Source organism: Dermacentor albipictus, chromosome 6 (genome assembly GCF_038994185.2).
Source record: "Dermacentor albipictus isolate Rhodes 1998 colony chromosome 6, USDA_Dalb.pri_finalv2, whole genome shotgun sequence".
In the NCBI taxonomy this organism is placed as follows: Eukaryota; Metazoa; Arthropoda; class Arachnida; order Ixodida; family Ixodidae; genus Dermacentor; species Dermacentor albipictus.
Window position 1 is genome coordinate 72907469 of NC_091826.1, and position 20507 is coordinate 72927975.

General features: G+C 47.7%; 1 protein-coding gene across 1 annotated transcript; it reads left to right on the top strand.

Moving 5' to 3' along the window:
• Window positions 1-2233: 2233 nt before the first annotated feature.
• On the top strand, window positions 2234-17625 carry LOC139046914 (probable serine carboxypeptidase CPVL). The gene is made up of 4 exons (XM_070520845.1): window positions 2234-2352; window positions 12537-12729; window positions 13608-13935; window positions 16683-17625. The coding sequence occupies exons 1-4, from the start codon at window positions 2243-2245 to the stop codon at window positions 17516-17518; spliced, it is 1467 nt and encodes a 488-aa protein (XP_070376946.1). The 5' UTR covers window positions 2234-2242; the 3' UTR covers window positions 17519-17625.
• The last annotated feature ends 2882 nt before the right edge of the window (window positions 17626-20507 follow it).

The window sequence follows — 20507 nt, forward strand, 5'->3', positions numbered from 1 at the left end:
ACAGGAACCAGAATTTTTAAAACAGAACGTGAAGCTGATTGGTAAACAATGTTCCCGTAATCGATACGTGTTCTAATCAAGCTGTTATACAGCGAGAGCAAGCATTTCTTGTCAGTTCCCCACGACTGGTGCGAAATAATTTTGAGGATATTCATAGTTTTTAAGCATTTCATTTTTATGCTTTTTATATGTTGCACAAACGAGAGCTTATCATCCAATATAACGCCGAGAAATTTCTGCTCCTTTTTTACACTAAGCACATACCCGTTCATCGTAATATTCGGTTCAGGATGTATGCCTCTTTTGCGAGAAAATAACACGCATGTCGTCTTTTCTTCGCTAAAGCGAAAGCCATTCTTGTTCGCCCATATTGAAAGCCTGTTCACTACCAGCTGAATCTGCCTCTCGCATATGGACAGATTGCATGATTTAAAACTTATCTGTATATCATCTACATAGAGTGAGTAGGATATAAATGGTGTTGCTGCGGTATGTCGACGACTGTTATTCTATTATCCGCCGCGAAGACGTCGTACCTTTTCTGCAGCACCTGAACTCTTTCCAAAGCACAATAGAATTCCCCGTTGAAGAAGAAGTTAATGGTCGCTTGGCCTTCCTTGACGTTGAAGTCATGCGCACTGCATCCGGCCTTTCCACGAGTGTTTACCGAAAGCCTACACACACAGGGAAATATCTACACTTTGATTCGGCCCACCCCCTTAGACAAAAACGATCTGTTGCCTCCACATTGCTCACCCGTGCATTCCGACTATGCTCGACTACTGACGCACGCAGAGCTGAGTTGAAGAAAGTGACGCAGGATTTGGTCAGCAATGGCTACACCGGCCAGATTATAAAGACTGAAGAAAAGCGTGCAGCTGAACCCCCTGTAAGGCCGATGAGAACAAGAAAACGGGCGTCTCTCCCCTATGCACGAGGCGTAAGCGAGTCATTATCAAGAATTTTCAAAGATTATGATGTACAAATCTGCCACGTCCCTTCAAGCAAGCTAAAACAACAACTCGTCCGAGTGAAAGACCGCCTCAAAAAAGAAACATTTCCGGGCGTCATCTACAAAAATTCCTTGCCAGGACTGCCATGCGTGCTACTTAGGCGAGACGGCGAACGTTAAAAGAAGGCTACAGCAGCATCGCAATGATGTAGCCAAAGGACACACGGTCTCCAGCACCCTGGCAGAGCACCACGAAAAGACTGGACACAGTATTAACTGGAATCCGGCTTCTGTCATCGAAAGAGAGAAAAAATTATCGTCCCGATTGCTCCTTGAATCATTCTGCATACAACCTACTATTAACACGATAAGCCGGACACGGGGACCCCTCCCTGAGTTGTACGCAAGCGCATTACGTCTTCCGATGCATATATAATAAAGACCACCATGCATTCGCTCATTGTGAACAAGGCACCCGTATTGGGCGCCGAAACGTCAATCCGTGTTTTGAAAATTTTTTCAGTTGGCGAGTGTACGTTTATTCAGCCATGTTATTTCCTCGCCAGACGAGTTTTCGTCAAACCCTAGACTTCTTTACTTCTTTCTCAAATTCGGCTGCCGTCGATTCGCTCTTTTCTCCTCTGCAGCTGACTTCAATTTTCTGTTGCCGACTTATTCATGTCTTCTTGTTCTGCCTATTTATTCCAGCACCTACCCAGAGGCACACACTCATCCTTGGGTATTGGTCAACGATGTTGAACGGCCCGGTGCCACACGCCCATTTGCACATTCGCATTGGCTCATGCGCATTGGCACATGCATTGGCAAATACACACTGGCTCAAGTTGTATAATCGCCAACAGCGCCGGGGATAGCACCCACAATGCAGAGGCAAAAGGCAAAGAAAATTCGGCTTCAAAAAACGGCTAACAAATATTTTGTGCCAGTATTATATCTCTTGCGAGAGAGGGACCGGCATGGCAAGAATGATTTGACAGCTTATTTTTTTCTACCTTTCCCCACTTAAGCTTATGAACGATCGTGTTTTGTAAAAAAATGTTTATTTCGTACATTCAGAAATGTAATACGAGGCATTACACTCTTCGCTGCTGAACATAGTCTGAGTCATACATTTTCAAAAAGACATCAGGATTGTTTTATGCAGGTGTGAGCCCCGTCTTAACAAGGGGCAATAGCAGACATAGATCTTCTAATGACCTATAGTGGAAAAAGCAATATAAACCAGCCTCATCATCGATCATAGATGCTAGACTTGTGACGCACACGGTCATGGGCTGTTGGAGCATATGGACAGTCGATGTGTTATTCCTGTTCGTTCTTACTTTGTGCGGATGCAATGAGGATCAAACACGACAGCCGTGCCTTTATCTCCAGACGCCGTAAGTTATTATAGTGCCTAGGAGTTTCTTACGCTAAAGATACCTAACGCTACACGTAACCTGTTAATGCATGACGGTTATTGGCTTTAAGGATCGTAAAAAAGCTCTTGAAACATATTTTCTTGAAACGAGCAAACACACTTGAATGGCTGCTATGCATACCATTCTAATTCCTTCAAAAGGACCTAATATGAAGGGGGGTATAGAGGGCAATGTACAGTTTTTACGTTCCCGTTCAACTCATCGTTTCTTCGCAGTTTATGTGGCTTCCATAGTAGATATTGACACGTGTACTTATCTCTACCGGGCGACCACGTTTCGCCACCGAACAAATGTTATCGCACAGCGCGGGACGCGCCTGCATGTATCCGAATTTTCTGGAAAGTTATCGATGCTTCTATCCGCAGTCTGTTGTCGCCGAACCTTGGGTTATCTGATTTCATAGCTTGACGCGAATGGTGTAGAACTTTGTAGAAGGCATGCGGGTCTCAACGATTAGTCTGGAAAATTCGATGACTACTGTATAAAAGCTGTCGCGCTTGACCAGCTGATCAGATTTTTGACGATCGCCGACTCTGTTCGCCGCTATCGTTGCGCTTTAAGTGTAGCCTGTTTTGTGGGCATAGGTTCGCCCAATAAAAGCTAGTTTTGAGCTTCTGTTCCTAGGCCACGTCATCAGTAAATCCGGAGTACGCCCCAACCCCCAGAAAACAGCTGCCATCGCAAAGTTCCCGCAGCCCACCGACAAGAAGGCAGCGCGTAGATTCCTTGGCATGTGTGCCTACTACAGGCGCTTCGTGAAGGACTTTTCACGCATCGGCGAGCCGTTGACACGTCTAACTATATGTGATGTTGAGTTCAAGTGGGAAACACCGCAGGCCGACGCATTTGAAGAACTCAAACGACGCATGCAGTCGCCGCCGGTACTTGCGCACTTCGACGAGTACGCCGATACAGAAATCCATACTGACGCCAGTAGCCTAGGCCTCGGTGCCGTTCTAGTCCAAAGGAAAAACGGAGTCGAACAGGTGATACCTTACGCTAGCCGGTCGCTGTCAAAAGCGGAAGGCAACTATTCTACGACCGAAAAGGAATGCCTCGCCATCGTTTGGGCTACAGCTAAATTTCGCCCTTATCTTTATGGCAGGCCATTCAAAGTCGTCAGTGACCATCACGCGTTGCATTGGCTAGCGAGTATAAAGGATCCTTCAGGACGACTGGCGCGGTGGAGCCTCAGACTACAAGAATACGACATCACTGTAATCTACAAGTCCCGACGAAAACACTCCGATGCCGATTGCCTATCACGCGCCCCCATTGACCCGCCGCCGCAAGATGACGAATTCTTCCTTGGAATGATAAGCGCGGAAGACTTCGCTGAACAGCAACGGGCAGACCCGGAGCTAAAAAGGCCTCGTGGAGTATTTGGAAGGGCACACCGACGTTGTCCCTAGGGCATTTAAGCGCGGATTATCTTCCTTCACGCTTCAAAACAATCTACTCGCGAAGAAGAACTCACCAGTCCGCGCCAACTACCTTCTTGTTGTCCTGTCAGGACTTCGTCCAGAAGTATTGCACGCCCTACATGACGATCCGACCACTGGACACCTCGGATTTTCCCGGACACTATCGAGGATACAAGAAAAGTATTATTGGCCGCGCCTGACCGCCGACGTCGCTCGTTATGTCAGAACATGCCGAGACTGTCAGCGACGCAAGACACCGCCGACAAGGCCAGCCGGATTACTACAGCCAATCGAGCCTCCTTGCCGACCATTCCAGCAGATCGGGATGGACTTGCTGGGACCCTTTCCGACGTCAACAACCGGAAATAAGTGGATCGTCGTGGCGACAGCCTACCTCACCCGCTTCGCTGAAACTAAAGCACTGCCGAAAGGTAGCGCAGCCGAAGTGGCGAAATTCATTGTCGAAAACATCCTGCTGCGACATGGCGCCCCAGAAGTCCTCATCACCGACAGAGGAACGGCCTTTACAGCGGAGCTCACCCACGCCATACTGAAATACAGTCAAACAAGGCACAGGAGGACAAGGGCCTACCATCCGCAGACGAATGGTCTTACGGAGCGGCTGAATAAGACCCTCGCCGACATGCTAGCGATGTACGTCGACGTCGAACACAAGACCTGGGATGCCGTCCTGCCGTACGTAACATTTGCTTACAACACGGCGGTGCAAGAAACAACACAGATCACGCCGTTCAAGCTGGTCTACGGCAGGAACCCGACGACGACGCTCGACGCCATGCTGCCGCACGTCACTGACGAGGAGAATCTTGACGTCGCTACCTATCTTCAGCGCGCCGAAGAAGCCCGACAACTCGCCCGCCTACCGATCAAAAACCAGCAGCGTACCGACAGCCGACACTACAACCTCCGACGACGCTTCGTCGAGTACCAGCCCGGCGACCGTGTTTGGGTATGGACCCCGATACGCCGACGAGGACTCAGTGAGAAACTACTCCGACGCTATTTCGGACCCTACAAGGTCATCCGACGTATTGGCGCTCTGGACTATGAGGTCGTGGCAGACGGCATTTCGCATTCGCAGCGGTGCTGCGCACGATCTGAAGTGGTCCACGTGGTGCGCCTTAAACCCTTTTACGGACGCTGGCGAAATTCCTTATTTTTTGTTGCTTTCTTTGCTACGGGTGCTTTTATTTCGCTTGTATGTAGCATCGGGTCGATGCTTTTTAAGAGGGGGGTATTGACACGTGTACTTATCTCTGTCGGGCGACCACGTTTCGCCGCCGAACAAATGTTATCGCACAGCCCGGGACGCGCCTGCATGTATCCGAATTTTCTGGAAAGTTATCGATGCTTCTATCCGCAGTCTGTTGTCGCCGAACCTTGGGTTATCTGATTTCATCCCTTGACGCGAATGGTGTAGAAATTTGTAGAAGGCATGCGGGTCTCGACGATTAGTCTAAAAAATTTGATGACTACTGTATAAAAGCTGTCGCGTTTGACCAGCTGATATCAGATTTTCGACGATCGCCGACTGTGTTGGCCGCTATCGTTGCGCTTTAAGTGTAGCCTGTTTTGTGGGCACAGGTTCGCCCAATAAAAGCAAGTTTTCTCTGTCACAGTACTGCTACTGTGTTCTTTAACGTCACTACCACGTGACAATATGTAGTGTCACGGCAGCTCAGCAGAAAGGCACGCGGGTCGTGCCTTTCTGTCGAACAGCTTGTTGTTGTTGTTGTCGTTCTGAGTGACTTGCGTTTACCCCCAAAGCGTAATTGGCCATGAATTTGGTGTTTAAGGCGTCAGTGGTAGTGCCCTACCAACCCTTTTTTTTTAAGCGAAGCTTTCATTGCGGCTTCCCTCCTCATCCTACAGCTGCTGCTAGGTTGTTGCGGTATTTGAGCGCGATAGGCTCTCTGCAATGGTCAGGCGGCGCGGCGATCGGCTCAGCCGTCAGCGCCACCGTGTCAGTTGCGCGAAACACCGAGGCGGCCACTGCTGCGGAGACGGGCTTTTGCGGCGCTCGTTTGAAACCTTTCGGACGTTCTAAATTCCGGTTTTAAGGCAATCGAAAACGTCGATGCCCATTTTTGACCACCGACGCTTGCGAAAGGACATCAAATTTACGACTACAACCACATATACCGTGTCAAAGAAGTAAACAGCACGGACATCACAGTGAGGTGCTTAAATTGTGGTGTTTTAGGTGCCAAAACCACGATCTGATTAGGAGACACGCCGTGGTGGGAGACTACGGTATAATTTGGACCACATGGGGTTCTTTAACGTGGACCTGAATTACACGGGTGTTTTGGTATTTCGACCCCATCGAAATTCGGCCGCCGTGGCCGGGATTTATTCCCGCGACCTCGCGCTCAGCAGCCCAACACCGTAGCCACTAAGCAACCACCGCAGGTCGCGAATTATTTGTCACAACAAAGTAAGTGTGCTTACGACGTCGATCGATGCGTTAACAAATCATTATATTATGCCATTTTAGTGAGCAAATACGGCCGTGGACGTCTTTGAACTGTCATTTGTCGCTTCCTTACTTGGAGCGTGTCTTGCACCTCACATTGTAGAGGTTTTGGCGAATTGGCAGGTAAGTGCTTTTTTTCTCCGTTGACAAAGTGCCTCGAGCATATTCTGGTATTGCCGTTCGGGCTCGAATGTGAGAGGGCATTACCGCTGAAGACTCGAGAGCAATCAGCTGAGACTAAACAACGTCAAGACTGAACAAATATGCGCTTGTGTGCGCGAGGAAAATGCTAATTTTCGAATACTCGACGTGTCCTGCAGTGTACTGCAACCTTAGTTCTGTTGTTCTAAGCACGAGAAAACATCGGCACGAATGAGCTCGGTTCCAACGTTCACGTCTTGATCTTGGCGCAGGAAGAAGCACAGCGCTTACGAAGCTAGATTTGACACTTAACAACCACTGCGCGTTTGTTTTGGAGCAAGACGAGCTAAACTATCAAAACTGATTTACAACAGCCGGAATCAGTTCAAGCGTTTTTATGCAGTTGACGCTTTATTGTGTGTTTTTACAGATGCCGCTGTTGGTTCTTTTAATATTTTCTTCTTGTTTTTGCACTTACGTCTTAGTTGTTTAACAGCAATTCGCAAGACCGACACGAACCGCGACGATCCACTTCAGCCGCCGGATTGCTTCCCCCGGTTTTAAAAGAAAGCGGTACGGTTTGATGCCGACATCCACTTCGCGGTTGTGACAGTCCTTAACGCAGCAGTATCTGCGCTTGTTCTTTTTGTTCAAACTTCTCACGAAGGAGTTGCCAAGAGGCCGCGGAGAATCCATCGGAAAATTGGAAAAGCAGGCTTGCAGGCGGGCCTGAGCGGTGAGGGCCTACCCGCGGGTGCTCACCGCCGCTGCCAGGTGGCGCGACACGTACAGGCAAACTGCATTGCAGGGTGCCCATAGAGAGGATAGGTGACGTGAGAAACTCCGTTAGACCTTTCAACCACGTCGCCACGATGTCCTCTGGAGCTCCGTAGGCGTCGTCACGATATCCTCTCGACGGCTGTAGTGATCAGTGAGCCCTGCCGAAAAAGCACGGCAGCAGCTGCAACGCTTTCCTTTGTACAAACGCGCCACAGTCCAGAGGGGAGGCACATAAAATGGTAGAGAGGGTTGAAGACTAGGCGTGTTGGTATAGCATACAAAAATGGGGACTGCGTAGCAGTTTGACGGGACACACAGCAGAGCGCCGTGCTTTGTGTTTCTCTTCTCAGTGTGGCGTCAAAATCTTGCGCAATACCGCTTCTAGTAGAGAGCAGGTAAAGAGAGGAGGCGGATACAAGGGACGCAGTAACAGCCTTGCCGCTCCCCGCTCGTGGCAGCCTGCATACATGGGGGTAGCGCGGGAGAGGGAAAAGGCGACGCATCAAAGCAAGGAAACGCTGGCTGCTAGACATGGCGGCGACCGGCGAAGGAACTGCATAAATTCATATTTAACGTAAGGTACGGTACGTTTCTGCTATTTCTGATAAACAAACTTCGTGCCAATTTGTCAAGCGGACAACAGACAAAGGGCGTGCAGACACAAAGCCGCATTAAAACACCGCAGCGTGCAGACGACACTTTCAAAGAGGCCGCCCATGAAACGAACATTTCTGTACCCGCCCCTGTAGCATTGTGGCTATGTCGTTGCTCGGGGTAGCGTGTTGAACCGCGACCCCGATAGCGGCATTTCCCCAGGGGCGAAATGCGACGACAGTCGTGTACGTACATTTAGGTGCACGTTAAATAACTCCACGTGGTCAAATTTATTCCCCTACCTCATGTCTCATAATCACATTGAGGGTGCTGCACGTAAAGCCCATTTTATGAATATTGATCAATGCTTCTGACACGATGCGATGCGCGGCTAGTGGTAATGATAGTGCTAACCTTACCCGCAGGCTATTAACGATGGCGCAGAACCACGCCTCAAGCAAATACATTCCGCTGTATGTTCCACGTACTACGAAGACAAACAATAGCGGTGCACGCAAGCTAACCGTAAACATCAACTGCCCACTGTCGTATTGCACAACACGCTGAAGAATTTAAATATTCGCCGTAAACATCACTGCAAATTCTGGTTGAGTGGCCGGGAGCGATACGCCTGCTCAGCATCCGTTCCATCAAATGAATTATTTCAACTTATCTTTTCGCAATGGCGTCAGCCCCTGTTGTGCAGGTGTCCACGAATGGAGGTTTCACCAGGCTACCAGCACATAAGCTGTCCATAATAAACCTAATTGAATGCTCAACCACTTCCACAACGTCAGTTACGCTGAAGAATTCGGACTGGGAGGTATAGGGTGCTTTCGCCGGGCCAGACCTTTCTTGAAGTCTTACTGAAATGCACATCATTCGCTTCCATTCCGAGGAGTGCTTTTGTCCCACCTCACCTCGCGTGCAACAAGGTTCTCCTAAGGGGCATAGACGCCCGTTTAAGTGTCGCTGAAACGCTAGACTCACGCTCAAGAAGTGCAAATACTAGCAGTATTCGGCCCCTGCCACCGCTCTCGAGCAGATGTCTATGGGTACCGTAGTGGTACAGAGCGCAACACTTCCGTCCTAGCTATTAATTCCTCTGAAGCAATCGTCTCTGCTGGGAAAAAGACAGTGGCTAAACTACGGATAAATTATAATTCAGCCTGTCTAACGTTTTAAGCAGATCAAGCAAATCGTTTGCAGTGCGATTATGCAGATACTGCAGGCCACTACGGAATCGCTGCAGTCCTCAGTACCTTGTATCGCAACTGAAGTGGCAGCGACATGGTAGAGAACAGGAAATGTGCCACTCTCGTGTTTTCCTATACATAATCCAGTGCCCATCTCATTGTCTTACCATCTTCATGAAATAGCTCAGGTAGAGTCTTAAATACCTTGGTGTGATTTTTGACGCATATCTGTCCAGCAGGCCCGCGCAGCACCCGCCAGGTACTCACTGTCGGCCCCTGCGTGGGAGACGCCCGTTGCGCTGTAACGCGCGTGCTACAGGAATTCAATAAAGTTTACTCAATCAACTGGCTCCCACACATAGATTATGTGATAGGAAAAGCTACCCGCGCTATTCGCATTTTGTGTATGCCGAGCAATCAACGAATATGATTGAGAAGAGATGCACACTTCTTGTAAAGGAGGTCCCATTGCAGTCTTTGACTTCGGTACCTCCTTCTGTATATTAATGTCTTGTAATATTTCTAATCATCTCAATAAAAACAGATTCTGATTCTGGTTCCTGATCATATATCGCGGGTACGTTCGTCCTGTATTAGGATTTGATTGCGTACTGCTCTCCGGCGCTCCAGCCTACAAGCCTTGCCCCCTGAGCCTCTTATAACACGAAGCATTGCGTTTGTGCGTATGGTATCCTAAATTAGTTGCAAGTGCTGTTTTTTATCTGGAATCACGAGTTTCTTGTCTTCCCAGCAGGTTCCGTCTTTTGACAGTGCAATTCACCTTGAGAGTTTATGTATCACCTTTAAGACATTCTCCAACCTTCTTTGTTTCCAAGCTCGGGTTTTTCTTTTGACATGAATTGGCTGCGACCACATAATCCGAAAATTACATTCTAATAACATTTGCTTCACCACCTAGGTGAGCGCTGCTGCAATGTACTTCCGGCTCCCGACAGCTCTGTTACTACTGTGATGCATTTAGATTACTTTTTTTCTAATAATGCAAAATTACTTCCTCATCGTATTTTAGACGGTCTATTACGAGATAATCTGCCGAGCATGCAGTCCAAATAACATAGCAATTGCCCCAGATGCTTCACAATGTGAACAAAAGTCCGGTCTAGGTACCTCACTGAATCTTATCGATTACCATGCTAAGCTAATCATCCCCCCTTTCCTATCAAACCCCAACAGTTTTATTGCGATAGCAATTATGGACATAGGCGCATTTCTGCCATCGCCGTGAGTTAAAGTATAAAGTCCAACGGCGACAACATCCTCGCCGCGCGCCGTATGCTGCATGTGTGAGTGACAGCATACAGGGCGAACCAGTGAACAAAGCTCAATCTCGCGCGCCCAAGCGAGGAAGGCGGGGCGGAAGCACGCCCTCTTCTGTCGACCTCGAGGCACGGTGATGAGGCGAGCGAGAGGGGCGTTCTTTCCTGGCGGCTGCAGCTTACGGCGGGGCCATGCTGGCGTCGTACATTGAAAGCGATCTGCGACGTGGCCAAAGTGCGCGTCCGTGCGGGCCTCATTTTCAAAGCTATCTGCGATGCTTGCAAAGTGCGCGTAGTGCCGGTAGCTTCGTATGGGCTGTGCTTTCGACACTTCGTTTGCCTTGAAGCGAGAGATGCACGAAGGTCAATTCGCTCGCTGTTCCTGCCACGATTCCTCACTCCAGCATTTTGACAGGGAGTCTCTGCGGTCCCCAAGCGAGATGTTTCCATGTTTACCTGTGCGCGCATGACACCGTGCTTGTTGATTTAGTTAGTAAGCGAATGTTTACAAGTTTACACGGCCGATAGAGCTACTACCATTACTACGTATGCCTATCTACTAATTTGCTATCGCAATCCGTGCTTCGCCTTTCGGGCGAAACTGCGACATTTTTAAGCATGACAAGGTTTTAGGTGCCGTTGTCAGCGGCCTTAAAGTGACCTTAGACCAAAAGCCAGCGCCATTATCCGGGAAAGTTGCGAAAAAAAAACGAGATCATCCGCGTAACCAGTCAAAACTTATAAATGTGGTCTCTGGCCCCCAACCATTTGTGCAGGACCACAGTACATGCACTGACCGAACAAGTTACAAAAAATATTGCTTCCGCGTTATTCCTAATGCTTATTCACGAAATCACTCAAGCTCTAACTTCTAGCACGCTGAAGTTTTATTTGTCATTTCCAATAGTGACGTTCAAAAGGCACATACATTGCACCCTACACTTGATTGTCATCTTTTGGCGCTGAGATAGGGTCGCCTGTTCAACGCCAGCGGTCCGTGAGTTCCGCGGCTCGAGAGATGGCGCCACGCTGCATAACTAATCCGGCAGCGTTCGGTGCACCACGGATGGCTGTTTGGCCCAGAATACACTTGCAATGAGGTTCGGTTCAAAACGGGTTCGTGCGCTGTGGTGTGGTGGAGTGCGGTGTGCCTTTGCGAACATGCACTATACCTATTTTAGGATTGTGGCTAGAACCATCTCCAACCAATCTGCTTTGCCGGTAGCCATTTCATGCTTACGTCTACTCTCGATTACGGGAGAGCCATAACTTTTTCCTTCTTTTGTGGTTTATTGCGATTTCTGTCTATGTACTTTACTTTCTTTCTCGCGCATATTTTTTTTTTTTATTTCTGAGTTCCCACTTCCAAACTGTTACTTGATTTGTCTACGCCTAATTTAACCGCCAGATTCATGGTCCATCACCATGCTAGGTATGAGCCACGACCCTCTCAGGTGAACGAAAACAACAAAACTTCGACATTGACACCTTACAAAGCTGCCCGCAAAGACAAAGAAGCGCTGACAAGACCGAGCGGGACTCGTTAACAACCACTGCGTTGCCGTTTCCATGACAATATGGGAGGATGTACGCGCATACTCAAGCCTTTTCTGGAGAGTATCGTATGGTCCAAAAGGATTTCCAATACGTTGGCTTCTGCCGTCCATCGTGCAGGCTCGAACGTTGTCGTCTCTGACCCTGCATATTGTGTTGAAAAAGAACTAACGGGCCTTAAAAGCCACTGTAAAGGTTAAGCTAAGTATTCTGTGATTATCCTGCTGTGTGCAGCGGGATAACGTTTGATTCAAATTGTTCACAGTGGCATTCTCACGGCAGCATGGTCTACCAATCGTGGCCATTTTCTTACTCTGCTAAAGTGTTCAGCTGCGCCTTTAATTCAAGAACTACAGACAGTAAGTGAAAATGCTCAAAAAACCTGTGCAAAGCGTCTAGAGGGAACATTTGAGCCGAAGTTTTATCTTTCCATGATGATTTTACACATTATCTAAAGGAGAATTTATGCTCTGCTTGTCACTACGAAAGGATAATTTATGTAAGCGCACTCATTTTTCTAGGTTTGACTGAATAATTTGCTGATATGTGGTAAAGCCAAACAACCCCAATGTGATGTATCACGCAGGCCTTTTGCAACAACCAGATATATTTCTCCTAATTTTATACGACTTACGAGCGAGTATAAGTTTGTTCAAAATGCATTCCCTGTCTCGTTCAGGGTACTCCTGGATGACACCGTGCTATCAGCGACGAGCGACCGTGTGTTACCCGAAAAACTGAAGGCGATGAAGCAGAACAGCCGGGTGTGCTTGCCGGCGCCCTGCGAGAAGCTGGAAGCCTACTCTGGCTTTATACCGGTTGACAACGAAAGTGATTCCTCGTACCTGTTCTTCTTGCACATCAAGTCACAGGCAAGAATTTTCTGCGTTTACGGATTGTTTTAACATTTACATGGTGGAATAATGTTCAACCAATTAAGTCCACGAAGTATACCTTGGTGGTGGCAAAACACAAAAAGAGCGGTGCACCATGCATGAGGGTTTTTCTAAAGCCTCAAATAAGGCTGGCACATTGGACGTGACATGCATGGCAACATACTTTGAGAAGAAGGCAGTTAATCTTTATGTGCACAATGAATGAAAATGGTTCTTTATGACAGAGAAGTGCTTATACACATGCTCAGTGTTGTAGTGATTATAATAAGGAAACGTTCATTCTCTCCTGCCGGTATAAAGATAAACTGCAACGAAATTTCACTTGGGCCATAATTGCATAACCTATAATTGCAATTTGCTACAAATGCACAGCACATACTATCAAAGCAACCTTGGCCAGACCGCAGGACTGGTGATTGTCTCATTTTTTTCTTGTTAGCAACCTTTAAGTAGCGCCTAAGCAGACGATGTGTGCACCTGGCACACATCGTTTGGAATAGTTTTACGTTATAGCGCCCCTGGTGTTTCTCCACCTCCTATAGGCAACAGCTTCGCCTGCGCACAGTGCCGATTATGCACGTGCATTTTCTCTCGTTGACGCTATTACTGTGTCTGCTCGCACGGCTTACGTAAGAGTGTCAGCGTACGTGTATATGTTGAAAAAGCTTGTGTTTCATTATACGCATAACAGCAAACAAAAAAATTTAATCGTAAAGAAAACGCTAGCCAAAGACCTTCAATTTTGAGAACCCTTCAACTCAAGATTGCTTTCATTTCTGTCGCTTTCGGAGCATTTATTTGCATTTGTACCGAGTGTGCGAGACCTGATTTTCTAGCATTCGTCCTATGTGCAGAGCGAGCAGCCAAAGAAGCGGCTCCTTCTATGGACACAGGGTGGCCCATGGAAATCTTCCTTATACAGCCAGTTCCTTGAAAATGGACCCCTGGGCATTAACGCCATGGGGAAGCTTTACTACAGAGACCACAGTCTGATAAAGGATTTCGATGTAATATACCTCGACCAACCTGTTGGATCGGGATACAGCTTTGACGACAACGGCCGATACCCCGCAACGCTTGATGAAGCATCTGAGCAAGTCATGACGTTCCTCAAGCGCTTTCTGAGAATATTCTCGGAGTACCACAGGCCGGACTTATACATTGCGGGAGAGTCCTATGGAGGTAGTACTTCTTTCTGAAGCGCTGAATGCCAAAGTTGTATAATAACGGCATACAAGGTGCGCCTTCTAAGGTTACGCTTCTGCGATGAGAAAATGACCATTTCACCGCGAGAGTCAGAAAAGAAGTGTAAAAATGAAGCATACACTGTTAGAAAAAAAATGTTTACCTAAATCTTGCCCCGAAGACATTGTGGTCCGTGTTTCTTTAATTTCCTTTCTTGCTCGAAAACTGTGCGCTCGCTATATTTGCCTGTCAAGAATGATGTCACGCTGATAACGCGCATGCCGTCGATGACATGCAAGTATCGGGCACGCAGCGTTATAGAAAACAAAAGCACACTTGGTATATGGCGATTATTGTTCGGCAACAAGATAAGCCCCAAACGGTTGAATTGATATAGACTCCTGTGGTTTTCCGTGCCAAAATCACGATATGATCATGATGCACGCCGTAGTACAGGACGCCGGATTTATTTCGACCACCTGGCGCTCTTTAAGGTGCACCCAATGCACGGTACACGGGCGTTCTTTGCAATTCGCACCCCTCCCCCCCCCCCCGTCGAAATAATGCCGTTGCGGCCAAATTGTTCCTACTTTTTATGTTTAGAGATTGTGGGTAGCAAAGGTAAAGTTCCTACACCCGTTCACCGGGAAGTCATCGAATTAGACAGTGTCTGTGTAAATAATTGTTTATCGATAAAAACTGAAAACGTCGAATTCTAAAGTCTCTGGAGACTCAAACTAACAAATTTGCTTCTTTCAACAAAACAGCCAGAATACGAGAAAATACCTCGAAATCCGAGACGTTGTAGTGACATGCTGGTTCTAAGGTTAAGACAAGAAATTGGGGGGGGGGGGGGGGGGGCTCTTAATTTGTTTTAACTGTCAATGTTATCAACCGTCAATGTAATCAACCAAATTCATGAAAATGAGATTTGGAAACAAAACTTTAACAATATAAACTGAATTAGTGCTACCGTTCAATGTCTCTTCTGGAAGTGCTCCACATCGTCTTTTGGAAATAAGAATTACCAGGTAATTCGTGCGAAGCCGGGCACACTATGCCCCGATTCAATTAAATTTATTCATGGAAACAAAGGCATGTCTTATTTGTACTCATTGGCTTCCTCTGCAAAAAAGCGGGAACAGTCATTGAAATGTAACTGCGGTTCCGGCAACCCACGTAGAATGAAATGAAAAGGCTCCGGCATTTGGTGCTTTCCAGTTCCTTGAAAGCGCGCGAATAGCAACATGACAGCGAAAACACTCTACAAGGCCAAAAAGTCACGATAAAGAAGCAAAGTAGCACAGAGTGTATGACCAGCGCAAATATGAACCAAAATAACAAATCTTTCGGGGAAACACAAGATATGCTTTTATAATGGCAGGACAAAATATACAGATACACCGTACTCTTCAAAAGTATGTTTCGCTCCCAACATTAGTTCCCGTATACTGGGCATTATTTCCTTTCACATAAAACATATATGTTAACATTCACATACTTAACTACAGATAAAAATTCTGGGCAGAAATGAAAGGCGCCTTCAGCGACCTTGCCAACCTGTGACAACTGTCATATCTTGAGCAGAAATGTGAATTGCGTGAATTCCAATTCCAAAGTAACCATTTAAAAGAATGCGTTATCTGTCTTGAGAAGAAACGGTGACAACATGCAGTAGTAATGCAGATATATAAACATGTGCACATCTGCTCAGGTGGCGGCCGACCGGGTTCTCCAATATCGCAGCTCTACATAGACCAGCGAGAAAGTTCGCTGGTTCGAATGCGGTACTCTTGTCTGATGTTCTATTGCCACAGCAATTATATGGATACTCCAGGCGTACTTATGCCGTCAGCGTCGCTGTGAGGTTCCATATAAAGTCGAAGGGTGATAATATCGTCGCTCCATGCCGTATCCTGTGTGTGCGAGCGAAAGTGTGAGAGGGTGAGCAGGCGAGCGCGGCTCAATGTTGCTCGCGCAGCAGTCGAAAGCGGGCAGGAAGCGTGCCGCCTTCCATCACGTGAAAGGCTACGGGAGAGAACAGGGAGCGGGGGGGGAGGGGGGGACGATTATTCGCGCTGCGTGCACCCGGCTGGGCCGCTGTATCTGAAAGTCATCTGCGACGGGTACAGAGTCCGCACTGCCGTGGCGCAGTTCGCGTTGGTGTGAACGGCTGCACGGAGGTAAATTCGCTCGCTGCTGCTACCGCGTTTCCTCATTGCAGTGTTTTGACCACGAGTTTCCGCAGTCATCGAGTGAGATGTTTTCATGTTGGCTTGTGCGCGCCTGACACAATGCTTGTTAATTTAGTTAGTATAACTGCTTATAAGTTTACACGGCCGATAAAAATACTATCCTCACTTCGTATAGCTGTCGAATAATTTAATGTCGCAATCGATGCTTCGCTTTTCGTGTGAAAGTGCAACATTTTTTCACCACACCGCTGATTAAATGAACCGATTGGTTGTGCTAGTCCTTTAGGTACACATCTGCGTCTTCGCAGCTCGCAGGGCGCCGCGTGCTGGCCGACCGGCAAACTAAGTCCTATGACCAAATTTTCTCTGCAGCTGGGTATAAGAACTGTTTCCTACCTACAGCCTAATGCCGCAACTGAACTTCTGCGACACAGCTGTAGAAGTTCGCCTTTAAGATGCCTTTGTCATATCTTGCATTGCCGCACCTTTTCTTTCCTCCTTTGTTCTTGTTTTTCTAGATATTTTACTTCTCTCTGTCGTCTCTTTCAGCAAGGTCAGCCGCTGGAGTGGCCTACAAGGTTCTGAAGAAAGCTAAGCAAATCAACGTCAAACTCAAAGGCATAATGCTAGGCGTAGGATTCGTGTTCCCACTGCTCGAAATCATCGACTCCACGAACTACCTGTATTACTCCGGGCTGTTAAATGACTTCGGCCGAAAAACGCTTGCTGGGTGGTTCGACATGATACGCGGTCTCGTCACTAAAGGGCTATACTCACAGGCTGCAGAAGAACTCGGCAAAACTGTTTTGAACATGGCGCCTGCCGGAACTCAGACGATATTTCAACTTCTAACCGGCTTCCAACACCACGGAAGCATAGCAAGACCGCAGGAACCGGAAGAAGCTAGACAGTACATGGACTATGCGAATAGCCCAGAATTTAAGAAGATAATTCACGTTAACATTTCCCGGATCCTCGACGGTTCCAGGCCAGAGCTCACAAAGCAACTAGGTTCAGGAGATTTCTTCGTAGACATTAAAAGGAAACTAGAGTTCTTGCTCGACAGTACGGCCGTCCTCTTCTACACGGCTCAGTACGACGCCGTTTTTCCCGAAGTGAATATTGAACAGTGCTTCAAGAAACTGCGATGGCGTGGTTCTGAGCAATTTAGCAACGCCAGACGGAACAAATGGTACAGAGAAGAAAATCCCTCTCTTGCTCTCCTCGGTTACGAGCGCGTGGTTGGGACACTTCAGTATAGCAACGTACTTTGGGGAGGCCATGACATCTCGTTGGATAGGTCACTCCCGGTAAGCGAACTGTACAGTCGCTTTCTGAGACTTGTGAGGGAAAACAAACTGAAGTGGACAGATGAGCCATCGTGACGCATAACTTAGACATACTTTACACTAAGTTCTGGTCCACAATACTTCTTTGGATGTGGTTGGGGGTCAATCATTATCAACGTTCACAAAGGCTAACACTTGCGCCTTTACTCTCACCTCACTGACATATGAAAAGCAATAAAACTATTGAATGCTAAGTGCACTGAAAGAATTTGGCTGTGTATTTTAAGCTTTCATTGCAGTTCCTGTACCTGGAACACGTGTACTTGGTACTTTTCCATGAATAATCGGAAACAAAACAGTCTGTCTCCACATTTTCGCACGAACGTCTTAAATACGCAACAATTATGAACAAACTCGCCCTTCCCATTGCGCGGGCCGCATTGAATGCGTACGGACAAACATATCAAGAACGCGCATTGAACGTTTTGTTGGCACACTCGATGTGCAATATCCCCATTGTCCGGCTGTCCCGAGACGTGAGACGCATGCTCTACCTAACCCTCCTAGTCTACGTGCCGTGGGTTAGAGGTCACATGCGTCGCTAAAAGATGACGGTGATTAGCTATGGACGTCTGACTCCTTCGTCATCTGGCTGAAACTCAGAAAGCGAGTAATCGTAGCCGCTACTCGTGATCGGCGCATGTTCTTTATTTTCATACATGGTTTCGGGAGTAAGGCAGGGGGACCCAAAAGGCTGATGGTTGCATGCACGCCGTCTTTCGTGCGCGCAGTGTTGGGGGCCATGTGATCTCAGCTTTAGAGATGTGGTATGGTTAAAATTGTGAAGGGAGTATAACGGACGCATAATACACCAGCGTCGTTACGGCAAGTGCTCACGGTCAATGAGTGAAATGTGTTCGTGAGTTCCTGTGAACGCGTATCACCTTTCTTGTTTTGTTAGTAAGAAAATATTTACTGCAATTTATATTGTCCACAAACTACAAACATCTTTCGAGTTATGCTGTAATACTCTGTCATCGGCTTTCCTGGAAAGCAGCAATTTTCGCTTTTCACGTCGGCACCTAGGCAGAAGGGATCGCCGAATCGGTGCGGTCCAAAGAGTCGCAGGCGTGCGCTGCTCTTCGAGCATAAGCTGAAGGAGCAGTTCCACAGGAACTCCATTTTCGGCACCACGCACATGGGGTCCTCGCGTCATTTTCACGAGAAGAATCTGAACTGTCCGCCCGGCTTAGACCACACGCTGCAGCATGCCCTGTGGTTTGTCCTGCTCTCTGCACCGCTGTCTGCTGAGCCCGATGATGCCTGGTTGCAGCGGCGCGCATAGCTCTACGATTCATTACTTCATCAGGGGTTAGTACCTTGCGAGGAGGCGCCATAACGCGTACCGAAGAGTAAACACACGTACCCAGACTAAGTGTCGCACATGCTACATCCCTTGACCCGTGGCACGGTACGTTCCTGGTGACGATGGTGATGATAATAATGGTCTTGGGGCATCCCCTTCGAAGCGGAGTGGTGACAAATAGTCATCTAGCTTGATTGAGTTAACCAGGTCCAGCTACATGCAGCATGCAATCGCCTCATGCAACTGCTACATGTCGGGAAACGTGGTGGAATATAACGCAACTGCAATGCAAATGTTGTACGTATCGACTCTACGTGGTGCGCCTGTCACATCGCGTGTCAAAAAGCACGACACAATGTTAATGATGATGATGATTAAATCGCATTCCCTATTAAGCGGGACAGTGACATGACGTCGCCTAGCCCGCTTGGATTAATCGATACGCAATATGTATTTTTCATTACATCAATATTTACGCATCATCATAATCTTTTTCTTTCTCAAGACTTCCCTATCTACCTTGTATCGCTACCAATGCAACTGCAACACGGCGTGCCACCTAGTTTAATAATATGCAGCGGCAATGCAAATGGCGCACGCATGGACGCTAGGCAGCGCGCATTTCACATGGCAAGGCAAGTTACATGGTACGACGAGGACGACGATGATGATAATGATGATTCATGTTGATCTTGGCAGCGGCGGCAGCATCCAGTCAGCATCGCTTACCTTGCTATTACAATTGTACAGCTACAGCGACTTGCACTATATTCCGGATCGTGAAACGCTACCCGGTGAAGGAGCCATCGGACGTTGCGGGTTGATGGCTTTTCCTACCGCTGGGACTGTCGTGCTGCACAGCACTTCCGAGGGCTGTGTCGACCTGGTGCCTAGCTGCGTACGCAATCACCGCCGCAATAACCTGCGCGCGGAATCACCTGGCACCAACTGCGTGTGCGCAGCTGACTAGGCAATCGAGCACGTATAAATCACGAGCACCTGGAGGGGCGGTCATTCGGCAGCGGTGAAAGCATCTAACGAGCATCACTTACCTTGCGATTACAATCGTGCGGATTAGTTTCTTCCTCTATTCTGTAGTGTAAGGGTGCTTGCGCTGCTGTCGCTGCCAAAGACGCATATCTTACCGTATTGCTGGGTTTGTGGTTGTTGTTGTTTTTTGCGGAGGCGAAAGGAATATCTCATGCCTGCTGCACTTGTGATGAGGCATTTCATGAAAATGAAGGGCATGTAACTTGTTCCGAGTGCGCGCACGAATACCATATTGTAAAGTGCCCGGGAATAGCAGAGAAGTCGTACAAAGGGAAGTCTGAAGCTGCGAAGAAAACATGGCGATGCCAGAATTGCCAGAGCTTGGTACCAAGTGTTAGCTGCGTTGGCGAAAACAAGACAGACATGGAAATAAAAGCTAACCTTGAATCTAATAATGTAAATCCAGAAAGCCTACCTCCCCTCATAGCTCGGGTGGAAGCTATGGAAGAGTCTGTCAGTCTGTCGGTCATTTTTGAAGAACTAGGAAATACAATCCGTGTGCAAGGAAATGAAATTAATGTTTGGAGAGAAGGTGCAGGAACTAGAGGAAAAGGAAGATGGGAACCGATCAGTTCAGGCTCAGCTTCGGCGAAAAGTGAATAAGCTAGAATTTCGAAATAGGCAGCGGAATGTGGAAATTCATGAGGGGACTTTTGTGCAAGGTGACAA